At 47.5% G+C, this 19,207-nt stretch overlaps 1 protein-coding gene across 1 annotated transcript in view; it reads left to right on the forward strand.

Annotated features, from left to right (window-relative positions):
* The window catches only part of NETO2 (neuropilin and tolloid like 2), a 36,407-nt gene that overhangs the window by 9,014 nt on the left and 8,186 nt on the right, over positions 1–19,207 (forward strand). The window contains exons 2-3 of the mRNA XM_040409900.1: positions 13,367–13,423; positions 17,309–17,449. Of these exons, the coding sequence (XP_040265834.1) occupies positions 13,367–13,423; positions 17,309–17,449 (198 nt within the window). The remainder of the gene's footprint in view (positions 1–13,366; positions 13,424–17,308; positions 17,450–19,207) is intronic.

Here is a 19,207-nt window from a genome sequence, read left to right on the forward strand (position 1 = left end):
TAGGGGTATCAGGAAGGATAGCTGTCTGCATACATGTGTATGGGGGTATCAGGAAGGGTAGCTGTCGGCATACGTGTGTATGGGGGGGTATCAGGAAGGATAGCTGTCAGCATGCATGTGTATGGGGGGTATCAGGAAGGATAGCTGTCAGCATACGTGTGTATGGGGGGGTATCAGGAAGGATAGCTATCAGCATGCATGTGTATGGGGGTATCAGGAAGGATAGCTGTCGGCATACATGTGTATGGGGGTATCAGGAAGGATAGCTGTCAGCATACATGTGTATAGGGGGGTATCAGGAAGGATAGCTGTCGGCATACATGTGTATGGGGGTATCAGGAAGGATAGCTGTCAGCATACATGTGTATAGGGGGGTATCAGGAAGGATAGCTGTCAGCATACATGTGTATGGGGGGGTATCAGGAAGAATAGCTGTCGGCATACATGTGTATAGGGGTATCAGGAAGGATAGCTGTCTGCATACATGTGTATGGGGGTATCAGGAAGGGTAGCTGTCGGCATACGTGTGTATGGGGGGGTATCAGGAAGGATAGCTGTCAGCATGCATGTGTATGGGGGGTATCAGGAAGGATAGCTGTCAGCATGCATGTGTATGGGGGGTATCAGGAAGGATAGCTGTCAGCATACGTGTGTATGGGGGGGTATCAGGAAGGATAGCTATCAGCATGCGTGTGTATGGGGGTATCAGGAAGGATAGCTGTCGGCATACATGTGTATGGGGGTATCAGGAAGGATAGCTGTCAGCATACATGTGTATGGGGGGGTATCAGGAAGGATAGCTGTCGGCATACATGTGTATAGGGGTATCAGGAAGGATAGCTGTCAGCATACATGTGTATGGGGGTATCAGGAAGGGTAGCTGTCGGCATACGTGTGTATGGGGGGGTATCAGGAAGGGTAGCTGTCGGCATACATGTGTATGGGGGGGGGTATCAGGAAGGATAGCTGTCAGCATGCATGTGTATGGGGGGGATTGGGAAGAATAGCTGTCAGCATGCATGTGTATGGGGGTATCAGGAAGGATAGCTGTCAGCATGCATGTGTATGGGGGTATCAGGAAGGATAGCTGTCAGCATGCATGTGTATGGGGGTATCAGGAAGGATAGCTGTCAGCATGCATGTGTATGGGGGGTATCAGGAAGGATAGCTGTCAGCATACGTGTGTATGGGGGGGGTATCAGGAAGGATAGCTGTCAGCATACATGTGTATGGGGGGGTATCAGGAAGGATAGCTGTCGGCATACATGTGTATGGGGGGGTATCAGGAAGGATAGCTGTCGGCATACATGTGTATAGGGGTATCAGGAAGGATAGCTGTCAGCATACGTGTGTATGGGGGGGTATCAGGAAGGGTAGCTGTCGGCATACATGTGTATGGGGGGGGGGGGTATCAGGAAGGATAGCTGTCAGCATGCATGTGTATGGGGGGGATTGGGAAGAATAGCTGTCAGCATGCATGTGTATGGGGGTATCAGGAAGGATAGCTGTCAGCATGCATGTGTATGGGGGTATCAGGAAGGATAGCTGTCAGCATACATGTGTATGGGGGGGGGGTATCAGGAAGGATAGCTGTCGGCATACATGTGTATGGGGGGGATTGGGAAGCAAAGCTGTCGGCATACATGTGTATGGGGGGGGATTAGGAGGGATAGCTGTCAGCATGCATGTGTATGGGGGGGATTAGGAGGGATAGCTGTCGGCATGCATGTGTATGGGGGATCAAGAGGGACAGCTATGGGCATGCATGTGTATGGGGACATTGGGAGGATTAGCTGTCAGCATTCAGGTGTATGGGGGGGGGATTAGGAAGGACAGCTATCGGCATGCATGTGTATGGGGGGGTATCAGGAAGGATAGCTGTCAGCATACATGTGTATGGGGGGTATCAGGAAGGATAGCTGTCGGCATACATGTGTATGGGGGGGTATCAGGAAGGATAGCTGTCAGCATACATGTGTATAGGTGGGTATCAGGAAGGATAGCTGTCAGCATACGTGTGTATGGGGGGGTATCAGGAAGGATAGCTGTCAGCATACATGTGTATGGGGGGGTATCAGGAAGGATAGCTGTCGGCATACATGTGTATAGGGGTATCAGGAAGGATAGCTGTCTGCATACATGTGTATGGGGGTATCAGGAAGGGTAGCTGTCGGCATACGTGTGTATGGGGGGGTATCAGGAAGGGTAGCTGTCGGCATACATGTGTATGGGGGGGGGTATCAGGAAGGATAGCTGTCAGCATGCATGTGTATGGGGGGGATTGGGAAGAATAGCTGTCAGCATGCATGTGTATGGGGGTATCAGGAAGGATAGCTGTCAGCATGCATGTGTATGGGGGTATCAGGAAGGATAGCTGTCAGCATGCATGTGTATGGGGGTATCAGGAAGGATAGCTGTCAGCATGCATGTGTATGGGGGGTATCAGGAAGGATAGCTGTCAGCATACGTGTGTATGGGGGGGGTATCAGGAAGGATAGCTGTCAGCATACATGTGTATGGGGGGGTATCAGGAAGGATAGCTGTCGGCATACATGTGTATGGGGGGGTATCAGGAAGGATAGCTGTCGGCATACATGTGTATAGAGTATCAGGAAGGATAGCTGTCAGCATACGTGTGTATGGGGGGGTATCAGGAAGGGTAGCTGTCGGCATACATGTGTATGGGGGGGGGGGGTATCAGGAAGGATAGCTGTCAGCATGCATGTGTATGGGGGGGATTGGGAAGAATAGCTGTCAGCATGCATGTGTATGGGGGTATCAGGAAGGATAGCTGTCAGCATGCATGTGTATGGGGGTATCAGGAAGGATAGCTGTCAGCATACATGTGTATGGGGGGGGGGTATCAGGAAGGATAGCTGTCGGCATACATGTGTATGGGGGGGATTGGGAAGCAAAGCTGTCGGCATACATGTGTATGGGGGGGGATTAGGAGGGATAGCTGTCAGCATGCATGTGTATGGGGGGGATTAGGAGGGATAGCTGTCGGCATGCATGTGTATGGGGGATCAAGAGGGACAGCTATGGGCATGCATGTGTATGGGGACATTGGGAGGATTAGCTGTCAGCATTCAGGTGTATGGGGGGGGGATTAGGAAGGACAGCTATCGGCATGCATGTGTATGGGGGGGTATCAGGAAGGATAGCTGTCAGCATACATGTGTATGGGGGGTATCAGGAAGGATAGCTGTCGGCATACATGTGTATGGGGGGGTATCAGGAAGGATAGCTGTCAGCATACATGTGTATGGGGGGGTATCAGGAAGGATAGCTGTCAGCATACATGTGTATGGGGGGGGTATCAGGAAGGATAGCTGTCAGCATACGTGTGTTTGGGGGGGTATCAGGAAGGATAGCTGTCGGCATACATGTGTATAGGGGTATCAGGAAGGATAGCTGTCAGCATACGTGTGTATGGGGGGGTATCAGGAAGGGTAGCTGTCGGCATACATGTGTATGGGGGGGGGGTATCAGGAAGGATAGCTGTCAGCATGCATGTGTATGGGGGGGATTGGGAAGAATAGCTGTCAGCATGCATGTGTATGGGGGTATCAGGAAGGATAGCTGTCAGCATGCATGTGTATGGGGGTATCAGGAAGGATAGCTGTCAGCATACATGTGTATGGGGGGGGGTATCAGGAAGGATAGCTGTCGGCATACATGTGTATGGGGGGGATTGGGAAGCAAAGCTGTCGGCATACATGTGTATGGGGGGGGATTAGGAGGGATAGCTGTCAGCATGCATGTGTATGGGGGGGATTAGGAGGGATAGCTGTCGGCATGCATGTGTATGGGGGATCAAGAGGGACAGCTATGGGCATGCATGTGTATGGGGACATTGGGAGGATTAGCTGTCAGCATTCAGGTGTATGGGGGGGGGATTAGGAAGGACAGCTATCGGCATGCATGTGTATGGGGGGGTATCAGGAAGGATAGCTGTCAGCATACATGTGTATGGGGGGGTATCAGGAAGGATAGCTGTCGGCATACATGTGTATGGGGGGGTATCAGGAAGGATAGCTGTCAGCATACATGTGTATGGGGGGGTATCAGGAAGGATAGCTGTCAGCATACATGTGTATGGGGGGGGGGGTATCAGGAAGGATAGCTGTCAGCATACGTGTGTTTGGGGGGGTATCAGGAAGGATAGCTGTCAGCATACATGTGTATAGGGGGGTATCAGGAAGGATAGCTGTCAGCATACGTGTGTATGGGGGGGGTATCAGGAAGGATAGCTGTCAGCATACATGTGTATAGGGGGGTATCAGGAAGGATAGCTGTCAGCATACGTGTGTATGGGGGGGGTATCAGGAAGGATAGCTGTCAGCATACGTGTGTTTGGGGGGGTATCAGGAAGGATAGCTGTCAGCATACATGTGTATAGGGGGGTATCAGGAAGGATAGCTGTCAGCATACGTGTGTATGGGGGGGGGTATCAGGAAGGATAGCTGTCAGCATACATGTGTATGGGGGGGTATCAGGAAGGATAGCTGTCGGCATACATGTGTATAGGGGTATCAGGAAGGATAGCTGTCGGCATACATGTGTATGGGGGGGGGTATCAGGAAGAATAGCTGTCAGCATGCATGTGTATGGGGGGTATCAGGAAGGATAGCTGTCAGCATGCATGTGTATGGGGGGGATTGGGAAGCAAAGCTGTCGGCATACATGTGTATGGGGGGGGATTAGGAGGGATAGCTGTCAGCATGCATGTGTATGGGGGGGATTAGGAGGGATAGCTGTCGGCATGCATGTGTATGGGGGATCAAGAGGGACAGCTATGGGCATGCATGTGTATGGGGACATTGGGAGGATTAGCTGTCAGCATTCAGGTGTATGGGGGGGGGATTAGGAAGGACAGCTATCGGCATGCATGTGTATGGGGGGGTATCAGGAAGGATAGCTGTCGACATATATGTGTATGGGAGGGATAGCTGTCGGCATAGATGTGTATGGGGGGATTAGGAGGGATAGCTGTCAGCATGCAGGTGTATGGGGGGGTTTAGGAGGGATAGCTATCGGCATGCATGTGTAAGGAGGGATAGCTGTTGGTATACATGTATATGGGGGATTAGGGGGGATAGCTGTCAGCATGCATGTGTATGGGGGATTGAGAGGGATAGCTTTTGGCATGCATGTGTATAAGGGAATTGGGAGGGATAGCTGTCGGCATACATGTGTATGGGGGATTAGGAGGAATAGCTATCAGCATACAGGTGTATGGGGGACTGAGAAGGATATCTGTCAGAATTCATGTGTATGGTGGGGGGATCTGGTGGGATAGCTGTCGGCATACATGTGTATGGGGGTATCAGGAAGGATAGCTGTTGGCATGCATGTGTATGGGGGGAATTGGGAGGGATAGCTGTCAGAATAAATGTGTATGGGGGGGATTAGGAATGATAGCTGTCAGCATGCATGTGTATGGGGGTATAAGGAAGGATAGCTATGGGCATACATGTGTATATGGACATTAGGAGGATTAGCTGTCAGCATGCAGGTGTATGGGGGGATTAGGATGGACAGCTATTGGCATGCATGTGTATGGGGGTATTAGGAGGGATAGCTGTGGGCATACATGTGTCTGGCGACATCGATTTGGGGAACTGAGAGGGATAATTGTCGGAATTCATGTGTATTGGAGATTTGGAGGATTACTGTCGGCATGCATGTGGATTGGGGATTGGGTAGGGCAGCTGTCGATATGTATGCGTTATGGGGGGATTAGGTGTGATAGCTGTTGGCCAGACTGAGTATGCATGTGGAGGGGTGGAGGGGTTGGTGGGAAGGAAAAGCAGCTCGATAGCTATTGAATGTGTATGGGCAGCGAAGGCTAGTTTCACACTAACGTTAAAATCTTCTGGCAGGCTTTTCCGGCAGAGGCATACCGCCGGATACTACCTTTCCCCACCGTAGCCCCTTGACTATAATCTGACCCAGCTGGGATCTGGCCTGTTTCCACCATTAGCAGCTTTTTTTGTCCAGCTTAATCCCAGCACTAATGCCGGAAACAGGCCAGATCCTTACTGGGTCCCATTATAGTCAAAAGGGGTCTGGCGGTGCTCCGGCCCCTTCCAACTATGCTGGATAGGTTGAACTCCGGCAGACTGTTCCTCTGCCAGAACATCCTACCGGAAGATTGTAAGGCCTCCTGCACACGGCCGTTTTTTTTCCCCGTTTACTGGCCGTTTTTTGCGTTCCGTATACGGTCCGTATACGGAACCATTCATTTCAATGGTTCCGCAAAAAAAACGGAATGTACTCCGTATGCATTCCGTTTCCGTATTTCCATTTTCCATTCCGTTTTAACATAGAACATGTCCTATTATTGCCCGCAAATCACGTTCCGTGACTCCATTCAAGTCAATGGGTCCGCAAAAAAAACGGAACACATACGGAAATGCATCCGTATGTCTTCCGTTTCCGTTCCGTTTTTTGCTGAACCATCTATTGAAAATGTTATGCCCAGCCCAATTTTATCTAAGTAATTACTGTATACTGTATATGCCATACGGAAAAACGGAACGGAAAAACGGAACACAAACGGAAACAAAAAACGGAACAACGGACCCATGAAAAATGAACCGCAAAACACTGGAAAAGCCATACGGTCGTGTGCAATAGGCCTAATGCTACTGTGCAACTAGTCGTAACAAATCTGGTCAGGATGCATCAGGATGTCTTCAGTTCAGTCTTTTTTACTGATCAGGCAAAAGATAAAACCGCAGCATGCTACGGTTTTATCTCCGGCCCAAAAAAATGAAGACTTGCCTGAAAGTCCGGATCTGGCATTGTTTTCCATAGGAATGTATTAGTGCCGGATCCGTCCTTCCGGTCTGCGCATGTGCAGACCGGTAAAAATGTGAAAAAAAATAAAATCCAAACGGATCAGTTTCTCCGTATGACAAACGGACAGACGGATCCGTTCCTGCAATGCATTTTTAAGACGGATCAGTATCCTGATCAGTTTGCATGCGTTTTGCCGGATTCCTCTGCCACAAGTGTGAAAGTAGCCTTAATGTTGTGTCATTGCCATCTAGGCGCTGATGATGTACTGCACTCTGGTTATAGGAACCAGCAGAATTGTGAATGCAGCTCTGGGTGTGATTGGAGCATGAGACATAATCAGTAAAGACCTGGCACCATTCACTGTGAAATCAGAGCAGGTTCATCAAAAGGGGCAGCCGGGAGTAAATGACACCATAATTAATACCGTATTTCACCATCTGCATAAAAAGCCTGTAGTAATATGGTTGGTACAGCTGACGCTGGTTACTCGGTCAGGTGTTATCATTGCAGTTTTTCATATCAGGACTTTGAATTGTCTTTTTTAATTTCCATTGATTGAAAGTTTGAATCCAATTAAACGTTTGGAAGTAAAGCGGTGTCATTAATTTCCATTAAACCTGCAGTAATTGTTTCTAAAATTATTATATGCAAAAGTTATAACCAGCAGCAGCGAGTTCTGCCCGGGCGGCTCATGCCGCAGCCTTCGGGTGGCAAATTAGAAGGAAGGTTGTGCAGCTTGTGGAATTACAGAGGCTTCATTTATAGGGGGAGATGTTGAGATACAGAGGGGGTCAGCTCTGTACCCGAGGGGGGATCATTGAGGTCAGGATTATGATGGCCATGGAGCTGTATAGCCAATCAGCAGATGTTCTGCAGCAGCTGGGGAGCATAGCATACAGGACATTGCCCCATCTCCATCTTAGTCAATTGGAAACAGTCAGGAAGCTCCTCCATTTTTTTGGTCCAAAAGGGAACAAGGTAGAAACCCTTTCCGACAGCAGATGTCAGAGGAAAGAAGGATCAGGCTGTGGATTACAACATTCGCACAGGATATATAAGCAGCCTTGCTTCCCATACAGAAGACATGCATGCTTGGCTGAGCTCAGAGTGCATGTGTACGGGGGTCCTGAGTGGTCTGGTTGTTAAGGGATACAGCCTCACTCTTATATCCCTACAGAATTACACAGATGATGTTAGGAATGTAGATGACATTTGTATAGAAGTTCTGTACAGCAGGTTGCATTTGGGTTTGTATTATAGAGTAGATAACGGTATATATGTATTCTGTGTGATATAGCAGTCATCAGGGCAGTATACAGAGGAGGGGGAGAAATTTAAAATAAGCCCATGCTTCTTGTAATATTTCATGCCATAAGCCCCATAAAACGGAAGCAGGATGAGCCATAAATTGAATCTCTAGCCATGAAAACATTTTTTTTATCTAAAAGTTTCACGATTCTGTACTGATCAATTTCCCATTATATCTTCATAGTATTTAAAGCACTTCTTTCTTAGAGCAGAGCTCCAAATCCCATGCAATTTAAAAGATAACACGGTGGCCACTAGAGGGAGCTCTAGATCTTCCTGCATACTGTGATACAACCAATTTCATAGTGAGTTAATATGCAGTTAGCTCCTCAGCTCCCTCTAGTGGCGACTGCTCTTTTTAAAAGAGGTATTTCCATTAGAACAAGCTATCACCTATCAACAGGATGGGGAAAACTAATCACTGGGGGTCTGACTAAAGGTACCCTGACTGATCAAGAGAGCAGGGGGCCCATGAGCCCCTTTAAATGGAGTGATGTTCAGGCATGCACACCATTGCTCCATTCAAACACTATGGGACAGCTGGAGATAGGAGAGCGCTGTATTTGGCAGCAGTCCCTTAGGGATAAAAACAGAGCGGGATGTGGTGACCATCAGTCATCTACCCCTGCCATGACCAGTGCATGTACACATACCATGACTTGGCCTCCTCTGTATGGGGTAAATCCTGTGTTTTTTGGGTACACAGATGCAGTACGGCGTCTGCAGTCCATATAATATCACTTCTCTGTGCAGCGGATCCATTTCACAATGCACTCCCATCATCCAGTGCCGAATGACTCGGGTGACATTTCCCCTGCACATCACCGCCTCTACAATAGTCTTTCCAAATTTGTTTTTTTTGTGAAAAATAGACTGGCATTTACCCTGCTCCCGGCGTGTAATAAAATAAATGAAGACTAAGTCCTAATCACCCAGGGCAGAAATCAATGAGTCCCTGTCTGAGACGAGCTCAGCGCAGAGCATTAACCCTCCCCTGTGCAGCCCCCGGCGGGAGACCGACATGAATCTCAGCCTTCAATATGCAACACACCGCCCTTCTATATCAATCAATGGACTCCAACCTGTGGCTCTCCGGCGGTTGTGAAGCTACAGCGAAGGATGTCTGGCATGCTGGGAGTTGTAGTTTCACAGCAGCTGGACAGCCGCAGGTTGGAGACCATGGATCTAGATGATGGATGGTGCTGAACCGATAGACTTAATAGATGGCGGTGATCTGACTACTTTCTTCACCATGGCAACAAATGTATCACAATATTTTGTATCTACAGCTCTTATTCAGAGTCATGTGTCTCCGTGGCAACAGACTACAAGCCAACCCTGTGTAGTCTGTTGTAGTCCTTATTCAAGGTTTATTCCAGCAGCACAGAGTATTTTAGGCAAAGTTATGTGCTGGTGGGTGTTACAGGCTGAAAGAGATCGTGGAAGGAGCCCAAAGCAACACAGATAATTTAAAGGGGTTGTCTTGAGTCCTCCAGAACAGGAGAAGCCACGTGTACAGAGCATCTCTCCGTTATGACTTCTGGAGAAGGGGTCTTGAATGGGGGACCACCTGAACTGATAAGGCATATGAATGGGGTTTTCTTCATGACGAAACCCCTTTAAAGAGCTGGCAGTGCTGGTGTGACTCCATATGCATGATGCCCGTCAGCCCACGGCCATCACTCCCAACCTCCTATAAACATGCACATTCGGCTCGGCTGAGCATGCATGCATCCGGCACAAAGGTTTCTACCAGATTCCTGAGAACAAAAGGATCAGGCATGCTGAAATCCAACTGGCTGATCTTAAATTCCCCAGAGATCTGCAGTCAGGAGAAGGTCAACTGGTCCCACCAAAATCAACGGATTCAGCCAACATTTATCTAATATAATGTATAGCCGGCTTAGGGAAGCAGTCACTTTGGGGGAGGACATATTTTAAAGGGAAACTCTCCTTGTAATATTTCAGGTTACACACTAGGGCGGTTATTACGTATACCGAAATCCTGAAACCAGCCCTATCTGATTAACCACATTAGAAGACAGAATCCTGAGGCCGGTGGTCCGGGACATGCTCACTGCTTTCTGCCACGTCGTTTAAATCATCCGCCACTAAAACGACACGCTGTAACAGTTAAGAAACACTACAATTAACTAACGATCCCCCAGAACGGGATCTTAGCGTGAAATTGCTTTGGCCATAATTTCCCTGATCTTTACTTGACCAAGCCTGAAGCCTCTATACTTGATTTATTTCAGACCCTGGAGAAATCAAGTCCATAAAACCTGGAAATTTACTGCAATCCTATAAGCAACTGGACGCAAAGATCTCAAGTCAATATCACTTCATTTAATGGACGGGACGCGGGAATCTTTGTGGGCTTCAATTCTGATAGAAGTGATCAGTAAAATGAACATTTCTCCCCATCGTGAATGGACGTGGCCTCTAATATATAGGAGAAGGGAGCGCCATATACAGAAGAGGGATACATTGTATCAAAGAGTATTCCAGGGCTTAGATACTCCAGGTCAGCTGACTGTATCACATGATAGGCTTAGATACAGCCGTATTACACATGATAGGATGAGGTACAGCTGCTTGGCACAGTATCGCACAATAAGCTTAGATCCACAGCTCAACATGACGAGGCAGGACTAGATACACCGACGATCAGCAGACTGTATCACACATAACACTGGATACCAAAGCTCAGCAGGCACTATTGTACATGATAGGATTAGATACAGCTCAGCACACAGTATCACACAGGAGAGGATTAGATACACAGCTCAGCAGACAGTATCACACAGGATAGGATTAGATACAGGGGCTCAACAGACTGTATCACACATAACACTGGATACCGAAGATCAGCAGGCACTATTGTACATGATAGGATTAGATACACAGCTCAGCAGACAGTATCACACAGGAGAGGATTAGATACACAGCTCAGCAGACTGTATCACACAGAATAGGATTAGATACACAGCTCAGCAGACTGTATCACACAGGATAGGATTAGATACACAGCTCAGCAGACAGTATCACACAGGATAGGATTAGATACACAGCTCAGCAGACTGTATCACACAGGATAGGATTAGATACACATCTCAGCAGACTGTATCACACAGGATAGGATTAGATACACAGCTCAGCAGACTGTATCACACAGGATAGGATTAGATACACAGCTCAGCAGACAGTCACACACAGGATAGGATTAGATACACAGCTCAGCAGACTGTATCACACAGGATAGGATTAGATACACAGCTCAGCAGACTGTATCACACAGGATAGGATTAGATACACAGCTCAGCAGACAGTATCACACAGGATAGGATTAGATACACAGCTCAGCAGACAGTATCACACAGGATAGGATTAGATACACAGCTCAGCAGGCAGTATCACACAGGATAGGATTAGATACACAGCTCAGCAGACTGTATCACACAGGATAGGATTAGATACACAGCTCAGCAGACAGTCACACACAGGATAGGATTAGATACACAGCTCAGCAGACTGTATCACACAGGATAGGATTAGATACACAGCTCAGCAGACTGTATCACACAGGATAGGATTAGATACACAGCTCAGCAGACAGTATCACACAGGATAGGATTAGATACACAGCTCAGCAGACAGTATCACACAGGATAGGATTAGATACACAGCTCAGCAGGCAGTATCACACATGATAGGATTAGATACACAGCTCAGCAGACAGTATCACACAGGATAGGATTAGATACAGCTCAGCAGACAGTATCACACAGGAGAGGATTAGATACACAGCTCAGCAGACAGTATCACACAGGAGAGGATTAGATACACAGCTCAGCAGACAGTATCACACAGGATAGGATTAGATACACAGCTCAGCAGACAGTATCACAGGTTAGGATTAGATACACAGCTCAGCAGACAGTATCACAGGTTAGGATTAGATACACAGCTCAGCAGACAGTATCACAGGTTAGGATTAGATACAGTAGCTCAGCAGCCTGTATCACATGATAGGATTAGATACAGTAGCTCAGCAGGCAGTATCACACAGGATAGGATTAGATACAGCGGCTCAGCAGACAGAATCACAGGTTAGGATTAGATACACAGCTCAGCAGACAGTATCGCACATGATAGGATTAGATACAGCAGTTTAGCAGCTGGTATCACACAGGATAGGATTGGATACAGCACTCAGTAGCCAGTATCACACATGATAGGATTAGATACACGGCCCAGCAGACAGTATCACACAGGATAGGATTAGATACACAGCTCAGCAGACTGTATCACACAGGATAGGATTAGATACACAGCTCAGCAGACTGTATCACACAGGATAGGATTAGATACACAGCTCAGCAGACAGTATCACACAGGATAGGATTAGATACACAGCTCAGCAGACAGTATCACACAGGATAGGATTAGATACACAGCTCAGCAGACAGTATCACACAGGATAGAATTGGATACAGCACTCAGCAGCCTGTATCACATGATAGGATTAGATACAGTAGCTCAGCAGGAAGTATCACACATGATAGGATTAGATACACAGCTTAGCAGACAGTATCACAGGTTAGGATTAGATACACACTTAGCAGACAGTATCACAGGTTAGGATTGGATACAGCACTCAGTAGCCAGTATCACACATGATAGGATTAGATACACGGCCCAGCAGACAGTATCACATATGATAGAATTAGATACAGGGATTTATCAGGGTCTGGTAGATGCTCATGGACCCCCCGGGGGACAGATCACAGGGGATTAGTAATTGGTTTGTTTTTTGCTGATTTCTATCACTTGCAGATGGATTTGACATAATCGCGCCATCCACTTACAGGATGTGGTGGTAAATTATAAAGAGGTCTACAACCCGCTAATAGACGTTGTGTATCAAATCTTCAACATCCCTGCTTGCTGTCAGTGAAAGGAAACAAAACTGAGAATCAATCATAATCCTGTGTTATCCACATTGTAATAAAAGAAAGCTCTCATACACTGTAACAAGCCCTGCACCCACGTGAGCCAGACACGATCCAGACGGTTTATCATACAGTATTTCTATACACTGACAGCAAGTTAAGCTTTTGTTCCCCCCTGTGGGGTGCCCCTTTAACAGTGTCATTGCTGTGACCATCTCCTGCTGAAGTGATGGGTTAGGAGGGTCATCAGGTCCTCTGTGATTACTACTTACCTGCGTCCTCTTGTCCCCTGACAGTGCTGCTGATTACCATCCTGGTGGTGGAGGGGATTGCGGTGGCACAGCGCACACAAGGTAAGGATGGAGCGCCGCTCTCTCTATCTCGCTCTCTCTTGGACAGCCCGCTGGTTTGCAAAATTGATTCGCCATTTCCCGAGTGAACTCACCCAGTGCCATACAATGTGAGGCCTGATTAGATTTTACTAATAGGGGCTCGTTCAGCCCTGATTACTCGGAAAGAGCTGGAACGAGAGGACGGGCGATGCAGAATGTGAATGACCTCTGATTATAGATATATGTATACACCTAGACCATGCCGATCCACGTACTGCACAGTATACACCTAGACCATGCCGATCCGCGTACTGCACAGTATACACCTAGACCATGCCGATCCGCGTACTGCACCGTATACACCTAGACCATGCCGATCCATGTACTGCACAGTATACACCTAGACCATGCCGATCCACGTACTGCACAGTATACACCTAGACCATGCCGATCCACGTACTGCACCGTATACACCTAGACCATGCCGATCCACGTACTGCACCGTATACACCTAGACCATGCCGATCCATGTACTGCACTGTATACACCTAGACCATGACGATCCACATACTGCACCGTATACACCTAGACCATGACGATCCACATACTGCACCGTATACACCTAGACCATGTCGATCCACGTATTGCACAGTATACACCTAGACCATGCCGATCCACGTACTGCACCGTATACACCAGGTAGACCATGTCGATCCACGTACTGCACAGTATATACCTAGACCATGCCGATCCACGTACTGCACTGTATACACCTAGACCATGCCGATCCACGTACTGCACAATATATACCTAGACCATGCCGATCCACGTACTGCACAATATATACCTAGACCATGCCGATCCACGTACTGCACAGTATACACCTAGACCATGCCGATCCACGTACTGCACCGTATACACCTAGACCATGCCGATCCACGTACTGCACCGTATACACCTAGACCATGCCGATCCACGTACTGCACCGTATACACCTAGACCATGCCGATCCACGTACTGCACAGTATATACCTAGACCATGCCGATCCACGTACTGCACAGTATACACCTCCTAGACCATGCCGATCCATGTACTGCACAGTATACACCTAGACCATGCCGATCCACATACTGCACAGTATACACCTAGACCATGCCGATCCACGTACTACACCGTATACACCTAGACCATGCCGATCCACGTACTGCACCGTATACACCTAGACCATGCCGATCCACGTACTGCACCGTATACACCTAGACCATGCCGATCCACGTACTGCACAGTATATACCTAGACCATGACGATCCACATACTGCACCGTATACACCTAGACCATGCCGATCCACATACTGCACAGTATACACCTAGACCATGCCGATCCACGTACTGCACTGTATACACCTAGACCATGCCGATCCATGTACTGCACTGTATACACCTAGACCATGCCGATCCATGTACTGCACTGTATACACCTAGACCATGACGATCCACGTACTGCACCGTATACACCTAGACCATGCTGTTCCACGTACTGCACAGTATACAGCTAGACCATGCCAATCCACGTACTGCACCGTATACACCTAGACCATGCCGATCCACGTACTGCACCGTATACACCTAGACTAGGCCGATCCAAGTGCACTTTATACACCTAGACCAGGGATGCCCAACCTGCGGCCCTCCAGCTGTTGCAAAACTACAACTCCCAGCATGCCTGGACAGCCTACAGCTATCAGCCTACAGCAGGGCATGATGGGAGCTGTAGTCGACCATGTCGATCCATGTAATGCACAGTATACACCTAGACCATGTCGATCCACGTACTGCACAGTATACACCTAGACCATGTCGATCCACGTACTGCACAGTATACACCTAGACCATGTCGATCCACGTACTGCACAGTATACACCTAGACCATGCCGATCCAAGTGCACTTTATACACCTAGACCAGGGATGCCCAACCTGCGGCCCTCCACAGTATATACCTAGACCATGCCAATCCACATACTGCACTGTATACACCTAGACCATGCCGAACCACGTACTGCACTGTATACACCTAGACCATGCCGAACCACGTACTGCCCAGTATACACCTAGACCATGCCAATCCACGTACTGCACCGTATACACCTAGACCATGCCGATCCACGTACTGCACCGTATACACCTAGACTAGGCCGATCCAAGTGCACTTTATACACCTAGACCAGGGATGCCCAACCTGCGGCCCTCCAGCTGTTGCAAAACTACAACTCCCAGCATGCCTGGACAGCCTACAGCTATCAGCCTACAGCAGGGCATGATGGGAGCTGTAGTCGACCATGTCGATCCATGTAATGCACAGTATACACCTAGACCATGTCGATCCACGTACTGCACAGTATACACCTAGACCATGTCGATCCACGTACTGCACAGTATACACCTAGACCATGTCGATCCACGTACTGCACAGTATACACCTAGACCATGCCGATCCAAGTGCACTTTATACACCTAGACCAGGGATGCCCAACCTGCGGCCCTCCACAGTATATACCTAGACCATGCCAATCCACATACTGCACTGTATACACCTAGACCATGCCGAACCACGTACTGCACTGTATACACCTAGACCATGCTGAACCACGTACTGCCCAGTATACACCTAGACCATGCCGATCCACGTACTGCACTGTATGCACCTAGACCATGCCGATCCACGTACTGCACTGTATACACCTAGACCATGCCGATCCACGTACTGCACAGTATACACCTAGACCATGCCGATCCACGTACTGCACTGTATACACCTAGATCATGCCGATCCTTGTACTGCACTTTATACACCTAGACCAGGGATGCCCAACCTGCAGCTCTCCAGCTGTTGAAAAACAACTCCAAGCATTCCCGGACAGCCTACAGCTATCAGCCTACAGCAGGGCATGATGGGAGCTGTAGTTTTGCAACAGCTGGAGGGCCGCAGGTTGAGCATGCCTGACCTAGACAATGCCGATCCATGTACTGCACAGTATACACCTAGAACATACCGATCCACATACTGTACAGTATACACCTAGAACATGCCAATCCACATACTGCACAGTATACACCTAGATTTTGCCAGTCCACATACTTCCTAGTATATACCTAGAACATGCTGGTCAACATAGAGCACAGTATATGCCTAGAACATGCCGATCCACATATAGCACAGTATCACAGTATATACCGATCCACATGCAGCAGCACATTATCACAGTATATACCTAGAACATACCGATCCACATGCAGCAGCACAGTATCACAGTATATGCCTAGAACATGCCGATCCACATATAGCACAGTATCACAGTATATACCGATCCACATGCAGCAGCACAGTATCACAGTATATACCTAGAACATACCGATCCACATGCAGCAGCACAGTATCACAGTATATGCCTAGAACATGCCGATCCACATATAGCACAGTATCACAGTATATACCGATCCACATGCAGCACAGTATCACTTTATATACCTAGAACATACCGATCCACATGCAGCAGCACAGTATTACAGTATATACCTAGAACATGCCGATCCACATGCAGCAGCACAGTATTACAGTATATATCTAGACCATGCTGATCCACATGCAGCACAGTATCACAGTATATATCTAGACCATGCTGATCCACATACTGCATAGTCACTGGTAGATTGGGAGATTGCTTAAATAACAATTCCCTGAATTATAGATATCCCGACCCTGCAATACATTATAAGCGCCAGGGTCGGGCGTGACTTCTGCTCACTACGCCGGGTAGCAGCTCTTGCTGGAGTTTCCTTGCAGGCTGCCCCCGCAGTAGTATAGTATTAATTGTGTTATATTGATCTTCTTTTCTAATCATTGCAGATGGACAAAACATAGGAGCCAAACACATCCCGGTGACCCAGTGTGGCACCTGGGTACGAACCAGTAATGGTGGGCATTTCGCATCCCCAAATTTTCCAAACACCTACCCTCCTAACAAGGAATGTGTCTACATCTTAGAAGGTTTGTACCACCCAGAGATGCTGTGAATGTTACATTCTGGATCCAAATGTCTTATTGCAATATCTAATTTATGCCAAAGTTTTCAACCTCCTGAAAGGTCCCGTGTGTGTCTGCCTGACAAGAGCGTGTTCTCCTAATGGTGTAGAGGAAGGATAAATATAAAATCAGGCCCCTTTCAGATGCTGCCTGACATGTAAAGTCAATATCAGCTCATTTAATGGACGGGATGCGGAAATCTTTGTGGGTTTAAATTCTGATAGAGCAGACAGTATCACACATGATAGGATTAGATACTGCAGCTCAGCAGACAGTATCACACATGATAGGATTAGATACTGCAGCTCAGCAGACAGTATCACACATGATAGTATTAGATACAGTGCTCAGCAGACAGTATCACACATGATAGGATTAGATACTGCAGCTCAGCAGACAGTATCGCACATGATAGGATTAGATACACAGCTCAGCAGACAGTATCACACAGGATAGGATTAGATACATAGCTCAGCAGACAGTATCGCACATGATAGGATTAGATACACAGCTCAGCAGACAGTATCACACAGGATAGGATTAGATACAGTGCTCAGCAGACAGTATCACACATGATAGGATTAGATACTGCAGCTCAGCAGACAGTATCACACATGATAGGATTAGATACACAGCTCAGCAGACAGTATCACACAGGATATGATTAGATACAGTGCTCAGCAGACAGTATCACACATGATAGGATTAGATACAGTGCTCAGCAGACAGTATCACACAGGATAGGATTAGATACAGTGCTCAGCAGACAGTATCACACATGATAGGATTAGATACTGCAGCTCAGCAGACAGTATCACACATGATAGGATTAGATACAGTGCTCAGCAGACAGTATCACACATGATAGGATTAGATACTGCAGCTCAGCAGACAGTATCACACATGATAGGATTAGATACAGTGCTCAGCAGACAGTATCACACATGATAGGATTAGATACTGCAGCTCAGCAGACAGTATCACACATGATAGGATTAGATACAGTGCTCAGCAGACAGTATCACACATGATAGGATTAGATACAGTGCTCAGCAGACAGTATCACACATGATAGGATTAGATACTGCAGCTCAGCAGACAGTATCACACATGATAGGATTAGATACAGTGCTCAGCAGACAGTATCACACATGATAGGATTAGATACTGCAGCTCAGCAGACAGTATCACACATGATAGGATTAGATACTGCAGCTCAGCAGACAGTATCACACATGATAGGATTAGATACTGCAGCTCAGCAGACAGTATCACACATGATAGGATTAGATACTGCAGCTCAGCAGACAGTATCACACATGATAGTATTAGATACAGTGCTCAGCAGACAGTATCACACATGATAGGATTAGATACAGTGCTCAGCAGACAGTATCACACAGGATAGGATTAGATACAGTGCTTAGCAGACAGTATCACACATGATAGGATTAGATACAGTGCTCAGCAGACCGTATCACACATGATAGGATTAGATACTGCAGCTCAGCAGACAGTATCACACATGATAGGATTAGATACTGCAGCTCAGCAGACAGTATCACACATGATAGGATTAGATACTGCAGCTCAGCAGACAGTATCACACATGATAGTATTAGATACAGTGCTCAGCAGACAGTATCACACATGATAGGATTAGATACAGTGCTCAGCAGACAGTATCACACATGATAGGATTAGATACTGCAGCTCAGCAGA

This window comes from Bufo bufo, chromosome 10, assembly GCF_905171765.1.
Source record: "Bufo bufo chromosome 10, aBufBuf1.1, whole genome shotgun sequence".
NCBI classification, from domain to species: Eukaryota; Metazoa; Chordata; class Amphibia; order Anura; family Bufonidae; genus Bufo; species Bufo bufo.